This window comes from Capronia epimyces (genome assembly GCF_000585565.1).
Source record: "Capronia epimyces CBS 606.96 chromosome Unknown aczIQ-supercont1.3, whole genome shotgun sequence".
NCBI classification, from domain to species: Eukaryota; Fungi; Ascomycota; class Eurotiomycetes; order Chaetothyriales; family Herpotrichiellaceae; genus Capronia; species Capronia epimyces.
In genome coordinates, this window is record NW_006912906.1 from 1,759,527 (window position 1) to 1,782,354 (window position 22,828).

The following is a 22,828-nucleotide window of genomic DNA, read 5'->3' on the forward strand; positions in this document are numbered from 1 at the left end:
TGGTTCCAAGGCAGGGGGCGCAGGTGTCGGAGCGAGAAGGGGTCTTGCTCTGGGGACTCGCCGGTGTGGTGGCGGTGGCGGCTAAGTCTTTGGGCGTGAGGGATTGGCCGTGCGAGGGATCTTTGGATTCTTGAGACCTCCATTGGGGATGGGAGGGTGATCTGCGGGGATGCAATTGAAGCATGGGTTCAAGGGTTGAAGATGAAAACAACAGCCGTCGTCGACATCCGAAATGCCTGATTGGGACAAGTGCAGCCCCGGCCCCTCATCTGATCGTTTCGTACAGTGGCAGTTTTCACTTGGGCGTCTTCCATCTTCCATCCGACGACTCTTGCTCATCCTTGGTTTCCTCTGTACCCCTGCGACGTCGGCCAGCCCACCATCTGGCCCTGATGACTCCTCACCTACCGAGCATGCCTGCCGTCCGTCGCAGCGCTCACCTACGGCATCCAGCTGTCTCGATACGTGCACTGTTCCTCCGCACGAGTATCCGAAACCATGATGTATTTAAGCTGCGAGCTGAAGCGGTCCCCTGGCTGCTTTCTGCCTCTCCTCTCTACCATACCTGAGAATCACAGTGTCCAGCCTAAGACCTGCTCTGCTCCCGATCTCGTCCTCTTACAGATCAGAATAGAAAACAACAGTATCTCTTGACAAGATGGTGTACAACGTCCCTGCTGAGGAAAGCGAACCCGTCGTGACTAGCCACATCAACGGCACCACCGAAGAGCTCCTCGCTCGATACGCCATCACTGAGTTGTGCAAGGGCTGGCCTGTATACCGGGACGCTTCGGAGTGGCAGAACTACCGCAGCTTGTTTACCAAGGAGGGCGCATATGTCTGGACCAGTATGTGCCACCTCACCGTCGCGAGAGTCGGAGACAAACTCCGAGACAGAAGAACTGACAAACTGACTCATTGTTTTCTCCAACAGCGTGGTCCGGCGGTTTGTCCATTGAAGACTTCATCAAAGTCTCGATTAAAGGCCGGGCCAATGGCGACTTCATCATGCACCGCGAGAACGGCACACTGGCCAATGTCAACCTGGCCAAACAGCGAGGCATCGGCAAGATGAAGGCGACCATCACCCAGCGATTCACCATCCAGGGCATCCCCGTCGACGTCGAGTGCGACTGCCGATTCATCTTTTTCTGCAAGATCGAGGATGGCGAGTGGAAGACCCAGTTCGTCAAGCTGTTTTACGAAAAGGATAAGATGATTCCTGTCGATGGCAAGACCGTCCCTAATTTTCCCAAGGAAGAGCTGGCCAAGTATACCGAGGGCTACCAGTATCTAGCCGTGGCGCAGAACAGCTTGGGCCACCCCATATTGAACGACCTCCCTAATGCCGGCAACCAGGGATGGTACGATATGTACAAGGCTATGGCTGCTTGGCTACAAGGTGAAGAAATCAACCTGTTCTGGGAGAAGAAGTAAATCATATGGAAAGGGTTGGTGAAGGTTGCAAGGGTCTGGCATCTGTGACATAGTGGCTGTTGCATTGTATATCTGGCCAAAGCCCGGACTCCTTGAGAAATCTACGTGTATGTTTGTGCATGGATAATGTGCACCTTTCGACCGTCTCCCTACGGCCCCTTCTCAATCCGAAGGCTGGATGCATGCGTGGTGCGTGTCCCTGGAAAGCGTAAGGAACCTTTCTCGCGTAACTTTCCCTCGACGCCCGCTTTCCACAATCAATGGGCGGCTCACCACCGCGCCATTTGGTCACACAACATTCACACTGACACTCGCACCCTCTGCCACCCAGAGGAAGTCAAGGCTTCAGGGACGCCGAGCTACAACGTCTGAGCCTCTCAGCCGTCGATATCCCCGACGACATGGCAATCGCATCTCGGCAGTAACCAAGTCCTCGTGCTCTCCTCGACCCCTTCCCTCCGCCATGAGTTCCTCAAACCCACTGGCACCGTCTTTCGCCAGCCGTCGGAGGGGCAAGATAGAGAACATTGATGACCGCCAGAGGAATGGGCCGGTTGCCGCTCGTGGGCATGGAACAACGGGCCCGACTGCAGCCGAAGCGAAGGCTGAACGTGCCAGAGAACCGACCATCACGTCGAAGACCATGTCTGCCCTGCAAATCTGGGCACCTACACTCGTGCTCATTTTCGGCGGCTGCTGTTCCAACGTGTATACGCTAGAATCTCTGATCCAGACCTCACCTTCCTCAGGATCCCTGATCACGGCGTTCCAATTCCTCCTCGTCGCCCTGGCCTCGGCTCCGCGCCACTTTTCCTTCTCCCGCGGCTGGCGGAACCTCTACCTTCGCGAACGCTCGATCCCGCTTCGCAAATGGATCGCCTACACGGCGTATTTCCTCAGCATCAACATGCTGAACAATATGGCGTTCAAGTACCAGATCAGCATACCTCTGCATATCATCCTGCGTTCGGCAGGACCAGTGACGACAATGGCGGTGGGTAGGGTTTGGGGCGGAAAGAGGTATCCTGTGCAGAAGGTCATTGCGGTGGTACTTCTGTTTGTCGGCGTGGTTCTGGCAGCGTTCTCGGACGCTTGGTCGAAACAAGCTCAAACTCAGGCTGCGACGCACATCGAAGTCGAGCACCATTCGCCAGACTTTGACCCTTCGTCATCTGCGGGGACGGCTTCAGCGTCGGCGATATCATCTCAAGCCCCAGGATTCGCTCTACTTGCATCCGCTCTGCTCTTGTCGGCATGTATGGGGCTATATGCCGATGACATGTACGCGACATACGGCCGGTCCGGGGCCATAACGGCGGAGGCTCTGTTCTACAGCCACGCCATGTCTCTCCCGCTTTTCGCCAGCCAGACCAAACCACTCATGAAGGAGCTGATCAACATCGCGGCGGTATCGGTGCCTAGCAGCCAGGGACGTGGCAGTTCGTCCCCATGGTTTGACCGAGACAATTCCAGCTCGACGTCAACATGGGCGAAACTGATCCCGTTCGACCAGTCCGCCACGACCGCCTACTTCCCTGTTTCGATACAGATACCCCGGCCCGTCCTTCTCCTCCTCCTTAATGCCATGACTCAACTGCTTTGCATCGTCGGGGTGAACCGGTTGTCGGCACAATCGTCCTCGTTGACCGTCAGTATCGTGCTGAACGTCCGCAAGCTAGCCAGCCTGATACTAAGTATCTCGCTGTTTGGGAATACTTTGCCATTCGGCGTCATGATCGGTGCTGCCGTAGTGTTTGTCGGTGGCGGGCTGTACGCTTTGCCTGCCAGGCCTACGGGAGAGAAGGAGGGCATGAATGGAAGGCGACCACAGAAGCAGAAGAGGGGTTGAGTCAGATCAGAACGATGATTCGTTGATGGTAGATTAGCATAACGTCCCGGAGGGAATGAAAAGACGATAGAACCGATTGGGACACTTGAGCTCATGACCAAACTTGAGTCGGATCCATCATCCATTACTCTACACAGCCAGCCTTCCCAATGCAACCTAGTCCAAGCACAGCTACTGTACGTACTGCCAGGGAGTCTACCTGTAAGTAGGCGAGCAGAGATAGATCCAAACAAGCAAGTATCATCCGTCCGTACTTTCTTCCTATGCCGCTTCGAGTCTAGACATAGCTGCCCCGGTAGTGCATAGCTACTTGACCAGGTAGGTTAGGTGGCCTTAGGGCCTAGCTGATAGGTACGTATAGGTAGGGTCATGCAGGTATATACAGAGTACGGAGTATCATATATATATATATCCGCAAATGTATTCCATACTCCATGCTCCAAGCCGACTTAATCTTCGCCAGAGTTAACAAGAGACGATCATCACCACAATCATAATCACAGTCAACACTCAAGACTAATTATAATTAGTAAGTGGTAGATTCTGTACGGAGTGCTAAGAATATTTGTAGATATTTACATCCCGACCCCAAGCTATCCGATACCGACCCCACGTCCCATGTACTCTTCAGGTACGGATACTCCGTATGTACTCCGTAAGATAGTCCGTAAGGTATGTAGGTAAGCAAGCAGCCATCGCCATCCAGTTCAACCATCCAACCAACCATCCAGTTCAACCATCCAATCTAACCAACCATCCATCCATCCAGTCAGGTCAGCCATCCATCCATCCGTGCAATTTCTACTTTATGCAATATGCAATATGCAATACCAGTACCTACACTGGCCGTATGTACCTCAGGATAGCAATCGAGGACAGGACAGCGCGGCGCGGCGCGGCTGACGAAAGCTAAGACTAAGACCAAGGCTTCTGGTAGCCTCCAGTTTCAGTTTCAGTTTCTGGTGTCATGCCGTACGTACGTACTCAGTACAGTAGGTAGGTACAGAGTAGACAGCCAAATCAAGCCCATCTGAGATGTTCACCATCGACAGCCATGTCCATGTCCATGTCCATGTCCATGCAAATAAGATATCCATGCGCAGGTCCTGATCCTGATCCAAGTCCAAGTCCTTCCCAGCCTTACAGTATGTCCTTCAGTTGTCCACATGTCCATGGGTTCGAACCGGCCCTCTTCTCTCAGAATACTCTCGACCTTGCCCGGGTTTCCGTCCTTGTCCAACTCCACACTCCAAATGCGTTCTTTTCTTCTTCTTCTTGTTTCTGGTATACCCTCGAAAATGAGGACTTCCTGGTCCGACAACAGAGGAGTTTCCCCTTCGACAACAAAGGGGTTTCCCCTTGGTGGCAGGCACACTCTACACTTCCTGTCTCTGTCCAAGTTGCACCAAATGTATACATCCCTGGGTCTGGGGACTACCCCTGAAACTGAGAAAGGCCCCAGCTCACGGGTGCAAACTCCTGCCCACTCTCCGCCATGTCTTCCATGACTTCGTTGAACGCCACGCTGATCTGCTCCAGGACCTTGCGGCGGTCCCACTCCCCACGCGTCCTCCACAGCGTATCCATCAAGACCGAATTGACCTGCTCTAGCTGCTCGACCGACAGACCGCTGGTCTTATCAGTGATCTCAGCGTGGAACTGGTCCAAGCCGTGCTCCTCCACTTGGATGAGGTTGAGGCGAGGAGAGGTTGGGGCTGGAGGCAGATCTTCATCCGAAGGGTTAAGTAGGTCTTGGATGTCACTATGTCCATGTCCATGTCCGTTGGTACGTTGGGAATTAGGCGCAGTCGTAGGCCCAGGAGGATCAGAGAACACGGGGACCGGAGGCAGTGGTTGTGAGAGTCTACCGGCTCCGTGCCCTTTCGAGGACGGCAGGAGTCGCATGGCCTCAGTAATAGGCTGGGACGCCGCGCCCGCCGTGTCTTGAGACAATCGTTCAGCATTGCCTGCGACAGATAATGAATCCATGAGCTCGGGTTGTTTCAATGCGGACAACAAATGGGGTTGCAGACCAACAAGTCCTGAGTTGGGGTTACGCGTACCTTGGGTGGATGGGATCTGACTGCCTCCTGCTGAACGCCGCTCCTGGAACTCAAAAAGGTCCGGGCCTGAGTCTGGATCTTGTCCATGTTCCGTCTCGTTCGATGAGACCTTCTTTTGGCTGGTCGACTGAGTGGTGCTCGCATCGTTCTGGAATTCCGCCGCTTGACTTCCCGCCGGCATGGGCGTGAAGGGTCCTGTTTGTGAACGAGGCGCGGACATCCCTGACTCTTTCAGTAGCTGCTGAGACGGGGCAGTGTACGAGTGGAAAGGCCGTGGCTGTGCAGATTCACGATTGCCGAAAGAACTTGTCGTTGGTGTTTTCTGGGTTTCGTTGCTCTTTTCGTGGGAATTTACATGGGATTCAATGCCGCCCATCGGGGTATCTCCCTCGGCGTCGGCTTCATGGTCATCATGATTAGAATGTGAACCCTGTGCCCCCTCATGCGCCTCTGCTTCGTTCTGGCTAGGATTGACGCCGTTCGTAAGCAGCGACGTGGATGGACTTGCTTCGGCAGCAGCTAACCGTTGCATAATATCGTTTCGTCGCTGTACAGGCTCGCCCAAAAGAATCGGTCCTGTGGAATTGGTCGTCGTCGAAGGGCCCGAGTTGTTTCCGTGCGGTACATTCGACACAATTTGAGGCGGAGGCATGTCTTGGCCTTGCTGATGCGCGTGTCGTGCCTTGTCCAACGCCTCCTTCTCTCGAGCCAACTCGCGTTCATACACGTGTTCGCATTCTGCGACGAGAGCAGTTTCCGCAAGTTCAATACCTCCAATATCCACCTCAACATTAGCCAGGAGCTCGTTAGCTTTCAGCAGCCGGTCTTCGTCGCCCACCGTCTTTGCATCTTTGGCCAACCGCTTGATGTCTGCTAGGAAATCCTTCGGCCGTTTGTAATACCCGTTGCTTAGACGTTTCTCAATCGTCACCGTGTCGAGGTTGTAGTAGAAATTGCCGTTGGCTTGGTCAACGAGTCCGGGGACGCCATGAGCGTCCGTGCCGATTTCGAACGGCCTGAATGAGGCTCTTGCCAAAAATTCTGTATGGAGATCGGAAGTGACCGTGCCTGGATCGGCCTCGTCGTATAGATAACGGATTTGACTCTCGTCGATGACTCCAGTCCGGAACTTCTTGTGTTTCGTTCGGATCTGATCCATGATGGGTTGCAATCTGATCTTCAGCATATTTAGTGTTTGACGATCCCGCTTCTTCTGTGCCTTGAGCTCCTCTTTCGTAGGAGGAGGTGCTGGCTTTTCTGGCTCCGGAGGAGCCACTTCGAGTCGCTCGAGTTGCCGCTTCTTTCGCTTCTCAGGATCGGGAAAGTCGTTAGGGGCCGTCTTAACATAGTCCCTGAGGCTGCGAAAGAACTCGGATCGCTCTGCCCGGGCCGGTTCTCTCAGCCGAAACAGGTTTTTCTTGGAAAATCCGAATAATTCCCGCTTCACCTCTTCCTCAACGTCACCGAGGTCGCCTTCAACAAATCCGAGTAAGAGGACTGGGTCTGTAGGCTTGACCGACCTCAGGAGCCCCAGGAAAGTCGAAATCACTGTTTGACCCACCGTACTGTACCACTCATGCACGTTGGGAATGTAGATGACGCTGGGCTTGTGCATTTTGATTTCAGCAAAGAGTCTGATGACAGTCGATTCGGGCGAAGCGGTAGTGTCGCTCAACAAGGTGGGCAGATCAAATGCCTGCACATGGAGACCCTCAAAGTGGCTGAGTAATGCAGCGGCAAGGTATTGCTGACCCATCCCAACCTTCCCGTGTATCAATAACCGGGGGCGGAAGACTCTAGCGGACTCGAAAGCCTGATGCATCCGTTCTCTCCCAAAACTGTGACCGTCGGCAACGTCCTCGTATTGAGCTTCTTCCAACGCGGTTAGCCTCTTCTTCTGCGGTAGGATTTCGGCCACTATTTGCTCTATCTGACTGAGCTGCCCCCGCAGCAGAGGCGCGACACTAGGCGGCAGTGGAGCTGCACCTGACGAGGTGGATCGCTCTGATGAAGGTGTCATCTTCTTGATGGAGATCATGAAATCTTTTGGCATGACTTGGATCTGCTTGGGATCAATCAGGAGCTTCTCGGTCGAGTTGTAGATCTGAGGATAGTGTCGCTGTACTGCGTTCAATGCTGCTTCCGTGCACAACGCCCGTAGGTCTGCTCCTCCATAGCCCTTTGTCAACTCCGCCAGCTCATCCTTGGTTGCGTCAGGCAGAGGCGGGTCCCAACCCCTGGTATGGATGTCAATTATTGCTCGTCGTGCTTGGGTGTCTGGTAACGGGAAGTAGAACTCTCGATCGAACCGGCCTGGTCTCCTTAAGGCCGGGTCAATTGAATCCGGCCGATTCGTGGCGCCAATGACGATCACCTGGCCACGCCCGTCCATGCCGTCCATCAGAGCTAGTAAAGTAGACACGATTGAAGCATGGATTTGTTCCTGCTTGCTGGACCGGACGGGGGCGAGACCATCGATCTCGTCGAAGAAGATTATGCTGGGTTGGTTCTTGCGAGCTTCTTCGAAAAGCAAACGCAGTTGTCTTTCGGCTTCGCCAACCCATTTGCTCAGAGCATCTGCACCTTTGCGCATATAGAACGTGACTTTTCGACCTTGCGAGCTCACACTCGTCGCCAAAGCTCTCGCCAGAAGAGTCTTCCCGGTGCCTGGTGGGCCATGGAATAGAACACCGCGGGGAGGAGTGATTTTGAAGCGCAGGAAGATTTCCGGATACAGCAGAGGCAAGGCAACCATTTCTTTGAGCTGGTCAATGTGCCCTCGCAAGCCACCGACGCTGTCAAAGTTCACGTTTTGGTCGACCCCAAGTGGGTCCGCATCAGCAAGGGTTTGCTTATCCTTCATCTTGCCCAGATTAGCCGGAGTTCCAGCAGTAGCCTGCGCGGCATCGGGGTTAAGATTTTGAGCAAAGAGATTGAAGGCGCCAGCAGCGGTGGGAGTCATTCCTACCGCACCGCCCACGGCTCTAGGCTGCTTCATGACTTCGTCGTCGCTGCTGTCGGAGTCCACGCCCCCCTGAGCTCTCGGTCCCTGGGATCCACCCCCAAGCACTGGCGGCAGACCTGTTCCTCCTCCGAAGGGGCCATAGATATCGAACAGGCTCCGCTGCCAGCTGCCGCCACCAGGTTTTCGAGGTCGCTGGGATGGGGAGGGCGCGGCTTCCTCTTCATCTTCGATTGGAGCAAGGTTCCGTAGAAGATCATAGTTTGGTTTCTTCCCGGCGCGCCGCTTACGGGGTTCGAACACAATCTCGTCTTGGGCACGTCGCTGCTTCTTTCCGTCCCGCTTCAAGTCTGCAACCTCTGCAGCAAGCTCCTCTAGCTGGTCACTAGCCTCAGACCTTTGACGGGATACAGCCTTGCTGCGGAGACGCGTCGACCGTCGACCGTTATTACTGCTTTCATAATCATCCTTGCGAGGTGAAGCGTTGGATACGCTAGAGTCTGACATGTCGTCCTGATTTTCCTGCTCCTGGTCAGGGTTAAAATCACTGCTTTCGTCCTGTGCTTTCCTCCGGCGACTTCTTGATGCTCCAGCCTTAGTGCTACTTCTCAAGGGGCGTCCGCGCAATTGCTTCGACGATTGGGCTGGTTCATACTCGGGTGAGTCTGCTTGTATCTTTGAGGCACCCCGTGTTAACCGTCTGCGCTGAGGGATAACGTCTTCGTCATCTTCTTCGTCCGCTTCCATTGGTTCAATTTGAGCATCCTCCTGGGTTGCGGGTGTATCATCCCCCGCAAAGTCGCCATCGCTTTCGGCTTCGGCCCCAGCCGCAACAACATCCGAAACAACCTTCGGCATAGATTCTGTCCCTTCATCGGCTTCATCTGCATTTGGGGGGTCGCTGTCTATTGGTTCTTGTTGTGATGCCTGGATCTCAAGCTCTTCCTCGGCTTCCTCTTCTCTGGGAGCAGATTCTCCCTCCTCATCGATGGTACTCTTCGATGGGTTTTTGAGACCTTTGCCGCCCTTCATCGCCCTCGGCGGTATGCCCTCAGGGTCTCGTGAGCCAGCCCGAATTACCTCGACATGATTTCCCGAGTTTGTCAAAGCCACCACAGGCTCTTCCTCGTTATAAGACAGACGACTGCTCCTCCTAGTAGCTCCCGGCACGGGTGCTGGTTGGGTCGTAGTTGTCCCGACATAGCTGCCGCTTCGAGTTCTTAAACCGCGAGTAGACCTCGCAGGCGTGTTACCTGTCTTGAGAGTGATAATGAGTTTCTTGCCCTTTTTGGGCTGCGGAGTTCGTGGTTCTTCTGAAGAAGACTTGACGAGCTCATCATCGTCCGTATCTTCCTCCTCGTATTTCACAGTCTTTTTGGTGGTCTTTCGAACGGGTCTTCCCCTCTCATTCGTCTCCGGTTCATCATCAGATTCATCATCGAAAGACTGGTCCTCGTCAGACAGCACGTCATCCTCGTCCGTTTCGATGTCGGAGCCTCTGTATACCCGTCGCTGCTTCTTGCGCGCAGGAGCTCCACGCTGTTTTCTGGACCGCGACGAGCGTGACTTTGAAGGTCCAGGAGCCTGATCATCGTAGTCCTCGTCTGCCGAATCCTCTTGGGCTACAATGTCCTCGAGAGAACGCTTGCCATTGTAGGATGGCATGGTGAGAATCCCAATGGAGCCGGTCACTGAGGTGATGACTGGTTCAATAAATGCTCCGGCCGCGACCAATCTGGGTATCACTGCGATCAACTAGGGCCACATCTCGACAACTGCATCGGAGATTCGGGGAGGTGGCGGCGATTTGGTGTCGGCAATGGTGCGGAGCAGGGAGGTGAGACTTTGACGGCCAGAACAAGTGGCAGCGCGTACAACAGTGGATGGGTAGACGCGAATCGGCGGATTGGCAGATGCGGATCTGCTGAGCGCTGATGTGGTCGGCTTCACGCACGCTGATTCACGGGGTAACAGTACTGATGGGCGGCCAGGAATCCAAGATGGCTCGTGGATGAGCGAAGTCCAGTGCCTCGCAAGATTGTCGGGGACGTGTCTGGCAGAGAAGTCAGTCACTTCAACTTCAGGGCGCAGGCAGGATGCCAAGACCGGGCTACCCCCACATTTCCCGAGCCACAGCCAATGGTATCGACCGTGAACCCAGGATACGAAGGCAGGAGATTCGATTATAAGCAATACATCCAAAGCAACAGATATCTATCCTTTTCAACCACCATCATATCGCTCGACTAAGGCCTCCACGAGATGCGGAGATGGCGCCGGAGCTCTATGCGACCGCTGCAGCCCAGTTTTCTTGGGGCCCGCCCCCGACGACGGGCTCCCATACTGCAACGAAGAAGTGTAGAAACCTCCATACCATCGAGGAGCCTCGCCGCAAGATCGACGTCAGATCTCGGTTGCGTCGGCGCCAGAACCTTATCGTCGGTGCCTGGATGGCCACCCTCCGCAATGTACTTTTGCACGTCACGTGATACGCCCTGCGGCGAGACCCTTGCCAGGAGACTGTTTCTGTTTTTGTTTCTGTTACTGTCAATCTCAATTATTCTAAACTAGGTATGCATTCTATTTACAGTCTTCTAGTGACCACATCTCGGTCTACTGCCGTCTCGTCCTCGTCTGCTTCGTCATCTGTCGTTGTGCTTACCACGTCTTCCTCCCCATCCGTTTGACCATGATCATTCCACAACACTGAGGCTTGACGGGTGAGCTCTTGAAGGATGCTATTCTGCCTGCGTGGTGGGCACGTGGCCGGGTTCTCGTGATACTCGTCAACTGACGAGATGCTGTCGTTCGGTCGGCGTCGGGCGCGGAGGAGCGCTTCCTGTGCCTGCTGTTCGTGAACCGGGTCTGGGACGCGGTGGCTATCATCAATCGGCCCCCCTTTCCTTAGACCTTGCAATATCACCCGCTCGATTGCCATACGATTCGAGATGAATCTGATCTTGGGCCAACAACTGCGTTCGCCAGCATCGATCATGCGATCGAGACGTTGTGGACTCGGGTCAGTGAGGATGTTCCAAAAGTCGCTGAGAATAGTCTTCGGCCAGATGGTGACGGTCCCGGAAAATCGTTGGAGCCAGATCTCGCTCCAATCCTGACCCATGGGTCTTGGCAGCAATTCGAGATGTCGTAGGATCTTGAGGTACTTTTGCAAATCGAGCTTCACCGAAGTCTCGATGGTAGACCCGAGAAACCCCCCTCGCCAGCCACGGCCCTTGCGGTGCGTTACCGGCCGACCTGGCGCGCCTCTAGGAGAGAAAAAGAACAGGTTGATGTGAGGATTGACCTGTGAGACGATCGAAAAGTTGACGTTGAAGTGAAGGTTGAGAGCTTTCAAAGGGATATCTGTACGTAGGCTGCCGTCTTTCCATTTGTTGCCGAACGAGTACGGAACCAGAGAGCCGTCCTTGGTTTTTCGCATTAGCACAACCGGGTTCAGGATCCCAGGAACGGCCGCAGAAGCGAGGACAGCGGACCAGATGACACAATCCGGACTCGTGATATGGTTGTTCAAGATTGTAGGTGAATGAGGGTCTGAGGGCACACAGGAGACGTTCAAGATGCGGCCCGTTCTTTGGTATGCCTCTCGAAATGTTAGAGATCCTCGGCAAAACCAGCTACACTGTACAGCCCAGTCAATGGAGTCGAACCGAGCGCCGGTTCGCCACCACCTGCGCATCCAAGTGGCAAAGCCTTCGTGACAAGCCCTGATACGGTGTGCCAGGGCTGGAATCAGCAGTTGTTTCAATTCTTCGTCTGTTCTTGTGGCCACCAATGCGGCAACCACTGCTCCTCCCGAAGTACCCGTGATGATTTCTGGCAATTGCCCAGCTTCCAGCAGTGCCTTGATAACTCCAAAATGATAGTATGCAAAGGTCGCTCCTCCCGAAAGACATAGGGCGGTGCGCCCATGGTTAAGCTCTAAATGACGGAAGAACGCGCCCTTGTCAGTATCAGTCATCCGGCTGCTGTTAAGGACGGTCCTAAGGCACTTCTCGACTTGATCGACAAACGATTGTATGAGTTGTTTGGTGCCAATGTATGTCTCACTGTACAGGCGAGGGTTTTCAATGCCCACAAAATTGTTCTTGACACAGCTTTCGAGCAACGACTTCAACTCGTCCAAGGCGGTGAGACCACCTACGCCATCGCGCCCTCCAACTTCCTCGGTTTGGGCCTTCTCATGAAGCTCGGCAAGTTGAGCAGTCACTTTCCTGACCGTCTGGTGATTGTAGTATGAGTATGGATCCGACTGCTTCCACTCCTCGTTCCCCAGGTACACGTCGAGTTCGTGAGCGGCAGCTTGCCACTCATCATAGCTTCTTGCTTGTTGGAGCCGCCGCCTCAGAGTCTCTCTTCGGCCTGTCCAAGAAAACACATGTTCGTAGGCGTAGATGTAGAAGCGTGTCAGGTTGTAGATGAAGAACAAAATCACAATCCAGCCACAGACGAAAAACAGTAAGGGATAGTACAAAAGTGTATACACAAAGCCCTCCCGCGTTTCATCCTTGCTTCGTCTCGGACTTTTGCGTCGAGCTCGGTTTCGTTTGACTTTTTGGTGTACTGGACCCCAATCATTGAGAGCGGTGAGTGGTTCTGTTGTCGGTGCGCTCAGTGCTTGTGCAAAGCTGTCGAGATCAGCCTGACTGATGAAGTCCGTCTCATAGTCCGGTAGAGTGGACGGATCATACGATCGAGTCTCGGCCGACGAAGTTGGCTGTTGCTTAGTCCCATTTGCGATCATTGTTTAAAGACCATCAAGAAGGCATTTTATTTTTATCCTCAGTACTCCGTAGAATGCGTCTTCACGTCCAGAGAGTTAGGTCAAAGCAAAATCAGGATTGGTCGATGGAGATTGAAGGAAGGGCGTCATCAAGAACTTAGGTACGTATTACGGTGGCGAGGCTTCCGGGCCACGGCCGTGGTAGCTGTCGACACGCTTGGCACAACGCCACACCCACCGCAGGTGACCCCAGCCACCACCAGCCACGCCACCACGCCGCCACACCGCCATCAGCCGTTGTGACTGCTCCGTACCTAACATGTACGTACCATACCCCGGATTTTTGATAGAGGTACGCACGACGTTTACGGAGTACGGAACACCAAAGCATTGTCACTGAGTAGAGAGTATGGCACGTCAGTAGGGGCATTCAGTAGTAGGTAGTGGATGTCTCAACCTTGAGAAACCACTGTGCACTGAACAATCCATATGTACGGATACCCAGAACTGCTCACCTGGCTTGAGGTTCAAGTTGTGGTCGTATCCACGTCTTCTGCTCGCTGAGTCAGAAATCAGCTTTCGAGCTGAGGTTGGTGACACCAGTGAGGTTGACCAGGTTGACCAGGTTGACGTCACGCAGGAAATGTTCCAATCTCCCGGAGAAGTCCTCAAATTGTAACAACTACAGACCCCCACTGCTTAGGTAACCTCTACTCCGTAAAGAAGGATCACCGGGATCATTGGCACTATGGGGCTGAGGGGCATGCCCACTTCTGCTGCGTTGTCGGAAAATTACGGGCCACATCAGAGATAAATGATCTCTGTATGGGAAGAGTACGATGCTATCATCCCGAGATCATCCTGTCCTGGACTCGAGATCAACATACGTAGTACTAGCCGTTAGACCACTCCGGCTGTGAACTATCCTAGTTCAAAGAGTGAAGAAGACCCGATCTGGGGTTAACGTTACTTGATACCGTATGGAGTCTTAGTATCATGTCTATCATGCGGCCACCGTTGGTATGTAGCTTCACTCTCCAGCAAAGCTCTGCAACTAACGTAGCATGCACTCCAGTTATACACTAGTTAGTAAAGTTGCAGTTGCATGACGATGCATTGCATTGCTTCTGCTGGCATTTCATAATAGGCCTCCTCGGCTGTGTTACCGATGAAGGCAAGACTATCCAGGCACGGTAGGACCGAGTGTGCTGGGAACAAAGCCTCTGATATACCCAACACAGGTTTCAACCCAGACTGCCCTTTGCAGAAATGGATGCTCGGTACCAAGACGAAAAACACCTCAGTTTTGCGAGCTCGCAAGCATGTGAAATACTTCTCGCGTCCATACCCATACCTGCGACGCTTGAGGATAGGTAGGTATGCTTCAACCGCAATTGGTCTGCTCGCTTCAGATCACTTCCCCACATTATCACCGTAACAGAAGTGTCTCAACTGGTATCGCTTCGACACAGTGAATCTCAAAGTGAAGGGAACTAGTGCATTGAGAAGGACGAAGAACACCAAACAACAGCTGGAATGTAGTTTCGTGGCCAATAGGCACGATTCCTTGAATGGCTGCAGCTATGCCGTAACACAGCAGGAGAACCATGCTCTCCGTTTGGCCACTTTCATGTTTTTCACTGCGAGTCCGCGTCTTAGGAATCGTGGGGTGACGAGTAAACATGTGCACTCCCAGCAAACCACGGGGCTTGTCTGCCGCACAAGAAAACCAAGTCCTACTATTCGGTGTCATGCTGGAACATAATATTATGCACGAGTCAACGGGATCTCCCACCAAAGGAAAAAGATATCAGAGTCTGCAAATTGAGATCTTCACCTCTACGGGCCACCGGCCTGGGGACTTGACTTGTAATCCTGCATGTGACCTTCTGGCCCACTGGAACAATATTGATGAGCGAGACCTAGACAAGTGTGCTCGCTGAAACACCGACCACCAGGACAGAAGTAGTAACCCAAGGTAAGGCATGAATATGCACCCTGGAAGACGAGTGCAGTTTGGTCGACCTGCATTGAAAATCGGTCATGCGGTCGCCGAAGAGGCAGCTGATTTGCTCCTCAGCCACATCGCTGGACCAGTAGCACCGACCATTCCAGTGGGCGGGGGGTTCACACCCTTATTGAGTCGACGACGACTTGCATATTGGTAGCGGCATCGGTCTTCCAACTCGTTGCTGGTCTTTGCCTGATGCATGACACAACGGATAGCTCCTCGCATCAGCAGTAGCGCGGGAACCAGCCGGTCCTGATATCCCACATCCTACCACCAATTATATAGAGAAGAGTAGCGGTCAAAAGCCTGGCCACTCGTGGCCCACGCACAGACACAGATCCTGTCATGTAGCCGGGCGCTGCGACCTGTCATTTCTGCCAGCTTCTTGTCCAGGTGTAGTGGGAGGGAGTATCAGCGTCTGCGACGACGAAAGGCGCAAATATCTCAACCTGCTAATGAGCAACGCTACTTATTTTTGTGGACGGGGCAACCTGCTTGAATCCTGCCTTGGGGAGTGTCTCCTTGTCCAGCCAAGCTGGTGGTGAATGCAATGTTACGTGAATCCGTAGGGCCGTGTTGGTGTGAGGAACATGTTGCTCAGCTGGCGAAAGAGCAAATAATACAATAATATGATCCCCCCCAAATTAATCACGCTACGCGCCGAGTGTTCGCAGATGCCAGCTCTGTGTCCTTCTTTCGAGCACAATTGGACGCTGAGTTGAATCGACATGACTACTGTATGCGAGATGGCTGGACTGGCTTGCCTCAGTCATTATTGGGCCCAGGTGCGTCGTTGGTATGGATCGCCTCTGCATTCAGGCTCTCGGATTCGACATGTTGATGCTGGAGTTGAGCGCACTGACCTCGATGAGCTGCAGGCCCGCTCTGGTTCGCTTATGGAGGGGCACGAGGGGCTAGCGAGGCATGACGCTGCGGTCTGTCACTGTTCGAGATTGACTCCAATTTGAGTTCAGAATGCACCTCTTTCAGCCATAGACTTGCTATGCTGCGGTCGAGAACCAAGAGGGCCGAGCCTGTCCGGTCGGCCATCGGCGGACAGGGTTGGCAACAAGGATCGCGTTGTAAGGTCAGGGGACGAGATTGGGCACGGGAGGATGGTGTGCGTGACGCGTTCAGAAGGGTGTCATGTCTTCGGATTTGCCCCGGATAGCATGCGAGACCAGAGGACGTGGTTGTTGTCGATGTTGCCGTCGTCGTCTCGGGGTGCTGAAAGTGTCAGTCAGCCAGAGCAGCGCCGCGGACTCCGCAGCCAGCAGCAGCTCAGAACCTCGCAGACCCTGTCGCAGGTACAATAGTGGTACCTACGTAGCAACAACCGAATAGAGAAGTATGTATGATACAGCCCCGTTCATGTGCGGTGACGCGTGTAGCAACATAAGGAGATCTCTACTGCCAGATAGTATATACAATACTCTGTAATATTGGCGGGAACAGGTCGCAAAGTCTCCATCTCAGCTTTGTTTGCATCTGATTAAAAGGTCGATCGGAAACCGAGTGGATAATCAGGGTCTTCGGAGAGCGAGTAACATGCAACAGCACTAGTAGTCGTGCTTTGTACGGAGTACACATAGTGGCGGCGAAAATCAACAGCTGCTGCTACTATCAGATGCAAGTCGGTGTCTACGGAGTACTAGTTAATGATATACTTCCCGCTTGGCTGCGCCAGCGCCTGCGCCTACGCCCATCCTGCCCCCCCAAAAGACTGGATTGGGCCAATCTAAGTTGATAGCAAAATCTCTGCACGCTCCATCCTGGTGCTGATACTACATACTTTGGTACTACTGCGGTGCTGCTGGGGCATCTTGCTCCCCGTCGCTCTTTGCTTCACATCAACCCCTCCATCCTCCTGGCTGCTATACACACCACCTTTTCTCCAACCTTGCACGCTCACCTCACTGCTGACGGTCACGCTACGGTCAACGCCTGCGGTTTGTCACACAGCACCTTGGGCTTACACCGTCTGGCGAGCTTTTCCCACATCGTCACCTTATATACACCATATCCTTCAATCTCCGGGGTGGGTTATTGTCTCACCAGTGGATCGCAGGAGGAAGGCATCCTGGCAGCATAAGTACACACACTTTTCAACACAGCCCTCGCAGCCTGGTCACGTCCTGCCTCACATTGGAGGCAGCCTTGGACCCTCTCGATGTCACAATGATTTCTTCACACTGTCTGGGTATGTTCTAGGTCATTACATGCATCTTGAACTTCGGACTGATACTCCAGACAGTTCTTGGGTCGCGTAACTTGAGCCCATCCACTCCTTTGCGCTAGACTTTCCTCAAGTCTAACACTGAACCTCGTCCGTGGCACCCCGGCCACGTCTCGAAGTACTGGGCCGGTCAGAACAGGAGATGGACCGCCTGCAAACCGAAGATGGACATAATTTTGTTCGAGTGAGTTTCCATGATACATCACTCCTCTGCAGGCCTTCGATCACATTGAGAATGTTATGCATGCGCCTACAAAAACGAATACCCTCCTGTGAGAGCCTCGACTGATTTATTACCATCGCAAATAGTCTCTCGCGCAATATATTCGCCAACATGAGAAAGCTCTTGCAAACAGCCTGCAAATGTCTGTCCACAGACGACAGTCCTCCTTGAATTCAAGTTCGACGAGCACCTCTGGCGTCACCTCGGGTACCTCCACGTCCAATGCGAACAACTCAACTAGCGCTCTTGCTGCAGCGTTCTCCTTCGCTGGTCTGAATCTAAGGTCCCATACCTCGAAAGCCGCCCTCCTGACTCTCACACCCCATCACTTGTTCTACCTGCTCTCTAGGATGGAGGAGCTGGATATAACGATCGGCCCCATGAATATTCGTTTTGAAAACCTCAGCAGTGACCCTTCTCCCTCCAACTATGTATCGTTTCTGCAGTCCCATAAACCAGCCAAAGGTCGCAGCGACAAGGACTCCATACATTCTGTTTCTAGCATGCGCAGTGTCATGTCTGGTATGAGCACATTCTGGTCTTCCATTGGCCTGGGGGCCAGCTCGTCCAAAAGCGAAAAGGCAAAGGCGCTGACACAAGGGGACCTGACCTATCTGTATTCCGCATTTACAAAGCTCCCTTCTTTGCGACTCACCACCGATCATCGAGCACGACTGATCAAAGGGTATGAGGAGTTCCCTTTTGATACGGCAGTCCCGCTGTTTGCCTTTAAAAATATTCAACAGCTGGACATAGTGGACATAGATTTCCGCCAATTCTATGGATGGGATCGATTGGCCGAGCAGTTGACGTTGTTGACCGTCAAGCGGGCCAATGTCGATGATCCCATCGAACTGCTGACCAACATAGTCCTGGATGACGCCGAAAAGCGTCGAAGGCGATCAACCAGAGGCGGTCGGGGCTCTCCCACTCCAACGGTGTCCTGGACGGTGCCTTCGACGCCACGAGCTGATTATGCACATTCACATTCTGATCCCGGATCTCCTGCCGAAGGGAGTCTCGATCATGAGGATTACATCGAGTCCCCACACAAGGACAAGCAGTTCTCTGGGAGCGTCTCCCCGATGCGGCCGAGTCCCGCTCGACCCGCCAGCTCGTACAGGCATGTACGCACGTATTCCTCCAAAGTGAAGAGGTCTGGGTCAGGCAGTTCAAACTCTAGCGAGTATTCTGTCCAGCCAAATCGTAGCGACAGCACTCCGAGCCTCCTTAGCATGAACGTGCTGCCTCCTTCAAAATGGCAGAGGCTGAAGTACTTGTCCCTTGCAGATAACTCGCTGACCACCATATCAGCGAGAAGCCTGGCCCCGGTAGCGACAACGCTGCGTTCCCTGAACCTCTCCTCCAACCTTTTTGCAGAGATTCCTGACAGTCTTGCTTGTTTGACTCGCCTGGTTTCTCTTGATCTGTCGAACTGCATGATTGCATCCCTACAGTCTTTGTCGAGATCTCCCCTACCCGCAGTCTCGACAGTCAACCTGAAGGCAAACCGACTTCGATCTTTGGCGGGAGTCGAGCGACTTCTCTCCCTGGAACAGTTGAATGTACAGGACAATCAGCTGTCTGATCCAATGGAAATGGCGAGGCTTACCTGCATCCCCAACTTGAAGCGTATATGGGTCAAGCGTAACCCTTTTACAAAAGCTCATTCTGACTACCGGGTAACAACCTTTAATTTGTTCAGAAAGACTCCTGGTTATATGGAAGATATCGTCATTGACGATTCTGGGCCTGGCTACTCGGAGCGCAAGCAGCTGGTTGAGCGAGCGCCAGAGATCGAAAGAGACATTTCTCATCCTTCCATTCAAATCGCTGAGCTACCCGTCATAGTCCAACAAGCTGGAGGAGCAAAGTCAAGTACGGCGTCACCGACCGAGGTGGCTACAAACTCAACTCGCCGAAAAAAGGTACCTCGACGACGAATCGTGGACCTGGCCAAGGATGAAAGTTTCGCCGTTCGGGTTCGTAATGAGGATCTTGTGGCCAACCTTCCCCCAGATTCTAATTGTGTGAATCAAGAATCTCCGCCGGCGGGCCGCTCTCCGCCCCTGCCAACTTTTGATACAATAGAACCTCTGGCCACCAAGCTGAACGACGACTCCACAAAAGCGCCCTCGTTACCTTTGGACGAGCAGCCTGGTCAGCAAGATGATTACCGATCCAGAATTGAAGCGCTGCGACAAGAGTTCGGCAGCAATTGGCTCAGTGCTCTTGGGGATCAGAGTAACTGGCACAACAATCACCACATGGAAGTTGCCCAGGGACAGATTCTTGGAAACGCTTCTCTGCACCAAACCGGACCTCAAGTCATCGTCAGCGGCGGGCGCACCTTGGGTTGAATTTTGATCCGTTGTTCTGCGCATTTTGCTGCTTCGCTTTTTTGTTTTGATTTGCATCTTATATACTAGAGGGCAACACTGTTTGCTGGATTGCAGTGGCATTTTACGACAGCATGCATTTTATACCCATTCGTTCTCATTTAGGGAGACCAGGCACCAGGTGTGATTGACCAAGAGAGGAACAATGTGGCATTTATCGTTGTGTGGTCTCTTGAAGCAAAATGCTTTGATGCATAGCGACGGTGCTTTGACGGTACTTTGGAGGGATGGTATCTCTTGTATTTCTTGAGAGTTGGTGCACGATGCATGATGTATGACTTGAGGCACAGCCTATGGCAGATAGACTGTTCTACAATGGATATATAATTTGGCGTATGTAAAGTACGATCTCTCTTGACGTTGACGTGTTGATTGATGATGGGCTACTAGTATGAGAACTCGGATCCTCATCAGGCTCCACCTCAACGCGACCAGCAACCATTTTTCAAACCAGGAATCTCGTCTCTACAGCACTATACGGAGTACAGTAGTGTACGGATATGAGGGAAGACTTCAGCAGAGTAGTAGTGACAGTTAGGGCCGAGATTTGTCGGGTGTACACTGTACACTATATCGGCGGTTGGTTTCCCCACGACGACGATGGCGAGAGATCTCCATCCCCGGACATGCAGAAAGAGCCAGGCATCAATCCGACTCGTCTAACCGGCGGCGAGGGAAGAGCGAACTCGACGGTGAGGGCTGAGGCGGTGGCGCTAGTGGGAGCTGTCTTCATGCTAATTAGCCTACATTCCTATGGCTGCTGGGCCAGCGTTGGTCGCCACAACATCAGCAGTAGGAGGAGCTGTGGACTAGATCTCACGTTAGAGATCTTGAAAGAAACATCGAGGCTGCGGCGGATGATGACAAGAGGAGACATATGCCTTCTGTAATAATACTAATTAATAATCCCTCTGCGACACACTCGAACCAGTCGCAGGGGCTGCGTGGCATGGAACAGCAAGATGGTGATGAAGACAGGGAGGCCAGTGAGCTATAGGAAAGGCAAGGTTAAGGTAGCCTGGTGGGCGCAGTTCGCCCCTCCCTTAACCAGATGCACTGCACTGCACTGCACTGCACTACAACTCTTTGTGTTGCTCGCCTCCTCTCCTCTTTCTTTGTCCAGTCAGTGCCAAGCCCAACACCGCCTGCCAGGATTGAAAATAGCAAATCCGCCATCCCATCCCGCAGTTCAACTGTGCCTGCGAACCTCTTTGCGATCGAACTCGCGTCAACTTGTGTTCATTGCTATCGACAAGTCTGTCCCCGATCCTCACTGACGCGGTTTGCCTTTGAAGTGCTTGTGAAATAGCACCATCCCTGCCGCTCCACCTCCCGTCCTGCGCCGAGAAACAAGTTGTTCCAGCCTGTCTGTTCCATCGACTCCCGGGCGCGATAAACACCTACTTCCCTGCCCGAAGTCTTTGTCACGCGCGCAAAACTATTGCCTGGCCCTACAGTCTGCCCAGGGTTTACTCGCTGAGCCGTTTCCTGGCCGCTTAAGGACCAAAATCGGATCTGGTACGCCGTCCCCTTAAACGAGCCCTGTCTTGCGTCAGCTCCCCTCGCTGCCGAAGAAAAATATTCATCTCAAACTGACTCGTCTGGGCTGCCACCAGACTAGTAGCATTCTCACGAGACCCCTTACACATCGACTTTTCGTTTTTCACCCTCCCCGACCGTATCTGGTCGGCGCCCTTCTTCCTCCCCTTGCCCCGCCTGCGGCAAACCCACTATGGCCGACCAGAATGAGGTGGATCTAGACTCTGTCATCGACCGTCTTCTAGAAGTGAGAGGCAGCAGGCCTGGAAAGCAAGTGCAGCTACTTGAGGCCGAGATCCGTTACTTGTGCACAAAGGCAAGAGAAATCTTCATCTCGCAGCCTATACTGCTGGAGTTGGAGGCTCCAATCAAGGTACGGCTCTCATGATCTGGACCAGTCAAGGTCAAGGACATCTGAATTGATGTTCTGTGTTGTAGATCTGCGGCGATATCCATGGCCAATACTACGATCTCCTCCGGCTGTTCGAATACGGTGGCTTTCCCCCCGAGGCCAACTACCTCTTTCTCGGCGATTATGTGGACAGAGGCAAGCAATCCCTGGAGACCATCTGTTTGCTATTGGCGTATAAGATCAAATATCCGGAGAATTTCTTCGTCCTTCGCGGAAACCACGAATGTGCCTCGATCAATCGAATCTACGGCTTCTACGACGAATGCAAGCGTCGTTATAATATCAAGCTCTGGAAGACCTTCACAGACTGCTTCAACTGCTTGCCAATCGCTGCAATCATTGACGAAAAGATCTTCACGATGCATGGAGGCTTGAGTCCTGACCTGAATTCCATGGAACAGATTCGTCGCGTCATGCGCCCGACAGATGTAAGCCCAGAACCTTTATTTGTTACCCAAAGCCTCGATGAACACCTGATCACTCTCGCCAGGAGTAGGCTGACTGTACTAGATTCCCGACTGCGGACTGCTCTGTGACTTGCTCTGGTCGGATCCGGACAAGGACATCACCGGCTGGAGCGAGAACGATCGCGGCGTCTCCTTCACCTTTGGTCCAGATGTTGTGTCCAGATTCTTGCAAAAACACGACATGGACCTTATTTGCCGAGCGCATCAAGTGGTGGAAGATGGCTACGAGTTCTTTTCCAAGCGACAATTGGTGACGCTGTTCAGCGCCCCCAACTACTGCGGCGAGTTTGACAACGCTGGAGCAATGATGAGTGTTGACGAAAGCCTACTTTGCTCCTTCCAGGTATGGAGTGCCCACTCATTTGGCTTGTCCTTTGCTAACCAGCTCTTTATCAGATACTCAAACCAGCCGAGAAGAAACAAAAGTATGTGTATGGTTCTAGGAGCTCAGGCAGGGCCACTACTCCGCCTCGCAAATCCAAAGCCTAG

At 53.2% G+C, this 22,828-nt stretch overlaps 6 protein-coding genes across 6 annotated transcripts; 4 read left to right on the forward strand and 2 right to left on the reverse strand.

Moving 5' to 3' along the window:
• Positions 1–658: 658 nt before the first annotated feature.
• A1O3_03904 (uncharacterized protein) lies at positions 659–1,437 on the forward strand (the record flags this gene model as incomplete). Its single annotated transcript, XM_007734039.1, has 2 exons — positions 659–848; positions 935–1,437. 2 exons carry the CDS (start codon positions 659–661, stop codon positions 1,435–1,437), a joined length of 693 nt encoding a protein of 230 aa, XP_007732229.1.
• A 463-nt stretch (positions 1,438–1,900) lies between these two features.
• A1O3_03905 (uncharacterized protein) lies at positions 1,901–3,286 on the forward strand (the record flags this gene model as incomplete). The annotated part of the gene is made up of 1 exon (XM_007734040.1): positions 1,901–3,286. One exon carries the CDS (start codon positions 1,901–1,903, stop codon positions 3,284–3,286), a length of 1,386 nt encoding a protein of 461 aa, XP_007732230.1.
• Positions 3,287–4,720: 1,434 nt separating this feature from the next.
• Positions 4,721–9,976, reverse strand: A1O3_03906 (uncharacterized protein; the record flags this gene model as incomplete). Its single annotated transcript, XM_007734041.1, has 1 exon — positions 4,721–9,976. One exon carries the CDS (start codon positions 9,974–9,976, stop codon positions 4,721–4,723), a length of 5,256 nt encoding a protein of 1,751 aa, XP_007732231.1.
• Positions 9,977–10,895: 919 nt separating this feature from the next.
• A1O3_03907 (uncharacterized protein) lies at positions 10,896–13,073 on the reverse strand (the record flags this gene model as incomplete). Its single annotated transcript, XM_007734042.1, has 1 exon — positions 10,896–13,073. One exon carries the CDS (start codon positions 13,071–13,073, stop codon positions 10,896–10,898), a length of 2,178 nt encoding a protein of 725 aa, XP_007732232.1.
• A 4,589-nt stretch (positions 13,074–17,662) lies between these two features.
• On the forward strand, positions 17,663–19,882 carry A1O3_03908 (uncharacterized protein; the record flags this gene model as incomplete). Its single annotated transcript, XM_007734043.1, has 1 exon — positions 17,663–19,882. The coding sequence occupies one exon, from the start codon at positions 17,663–17,665 to the stop codon at positions 19,880–19,882; it is 2,220 nt and encodes a 739-aa protein (XP_007732233.1).
• A 1,771-nt stretch (positions 19,883–21,653) lies between these two features.
• On the forward strand, positions 21,654–22,828 carry A1O3_03909 (serine/threonine-protein phosphatase PP1; the record flags this gene model as incomplete). Its single annotated transcript, XM_007734044.1, has 4 exons — positions 21,654–21,833; positions 21,899–22,300; positions 22,383–22,682; positions 22,736–22,828. The coding sequence occupies 4 exons, from the start codon at positions 21,654–21,656 to the stop codon at positions 22,826–22,828; spliced, it is 975 nt and encodes a 324-aa protein (XP_007732234.1).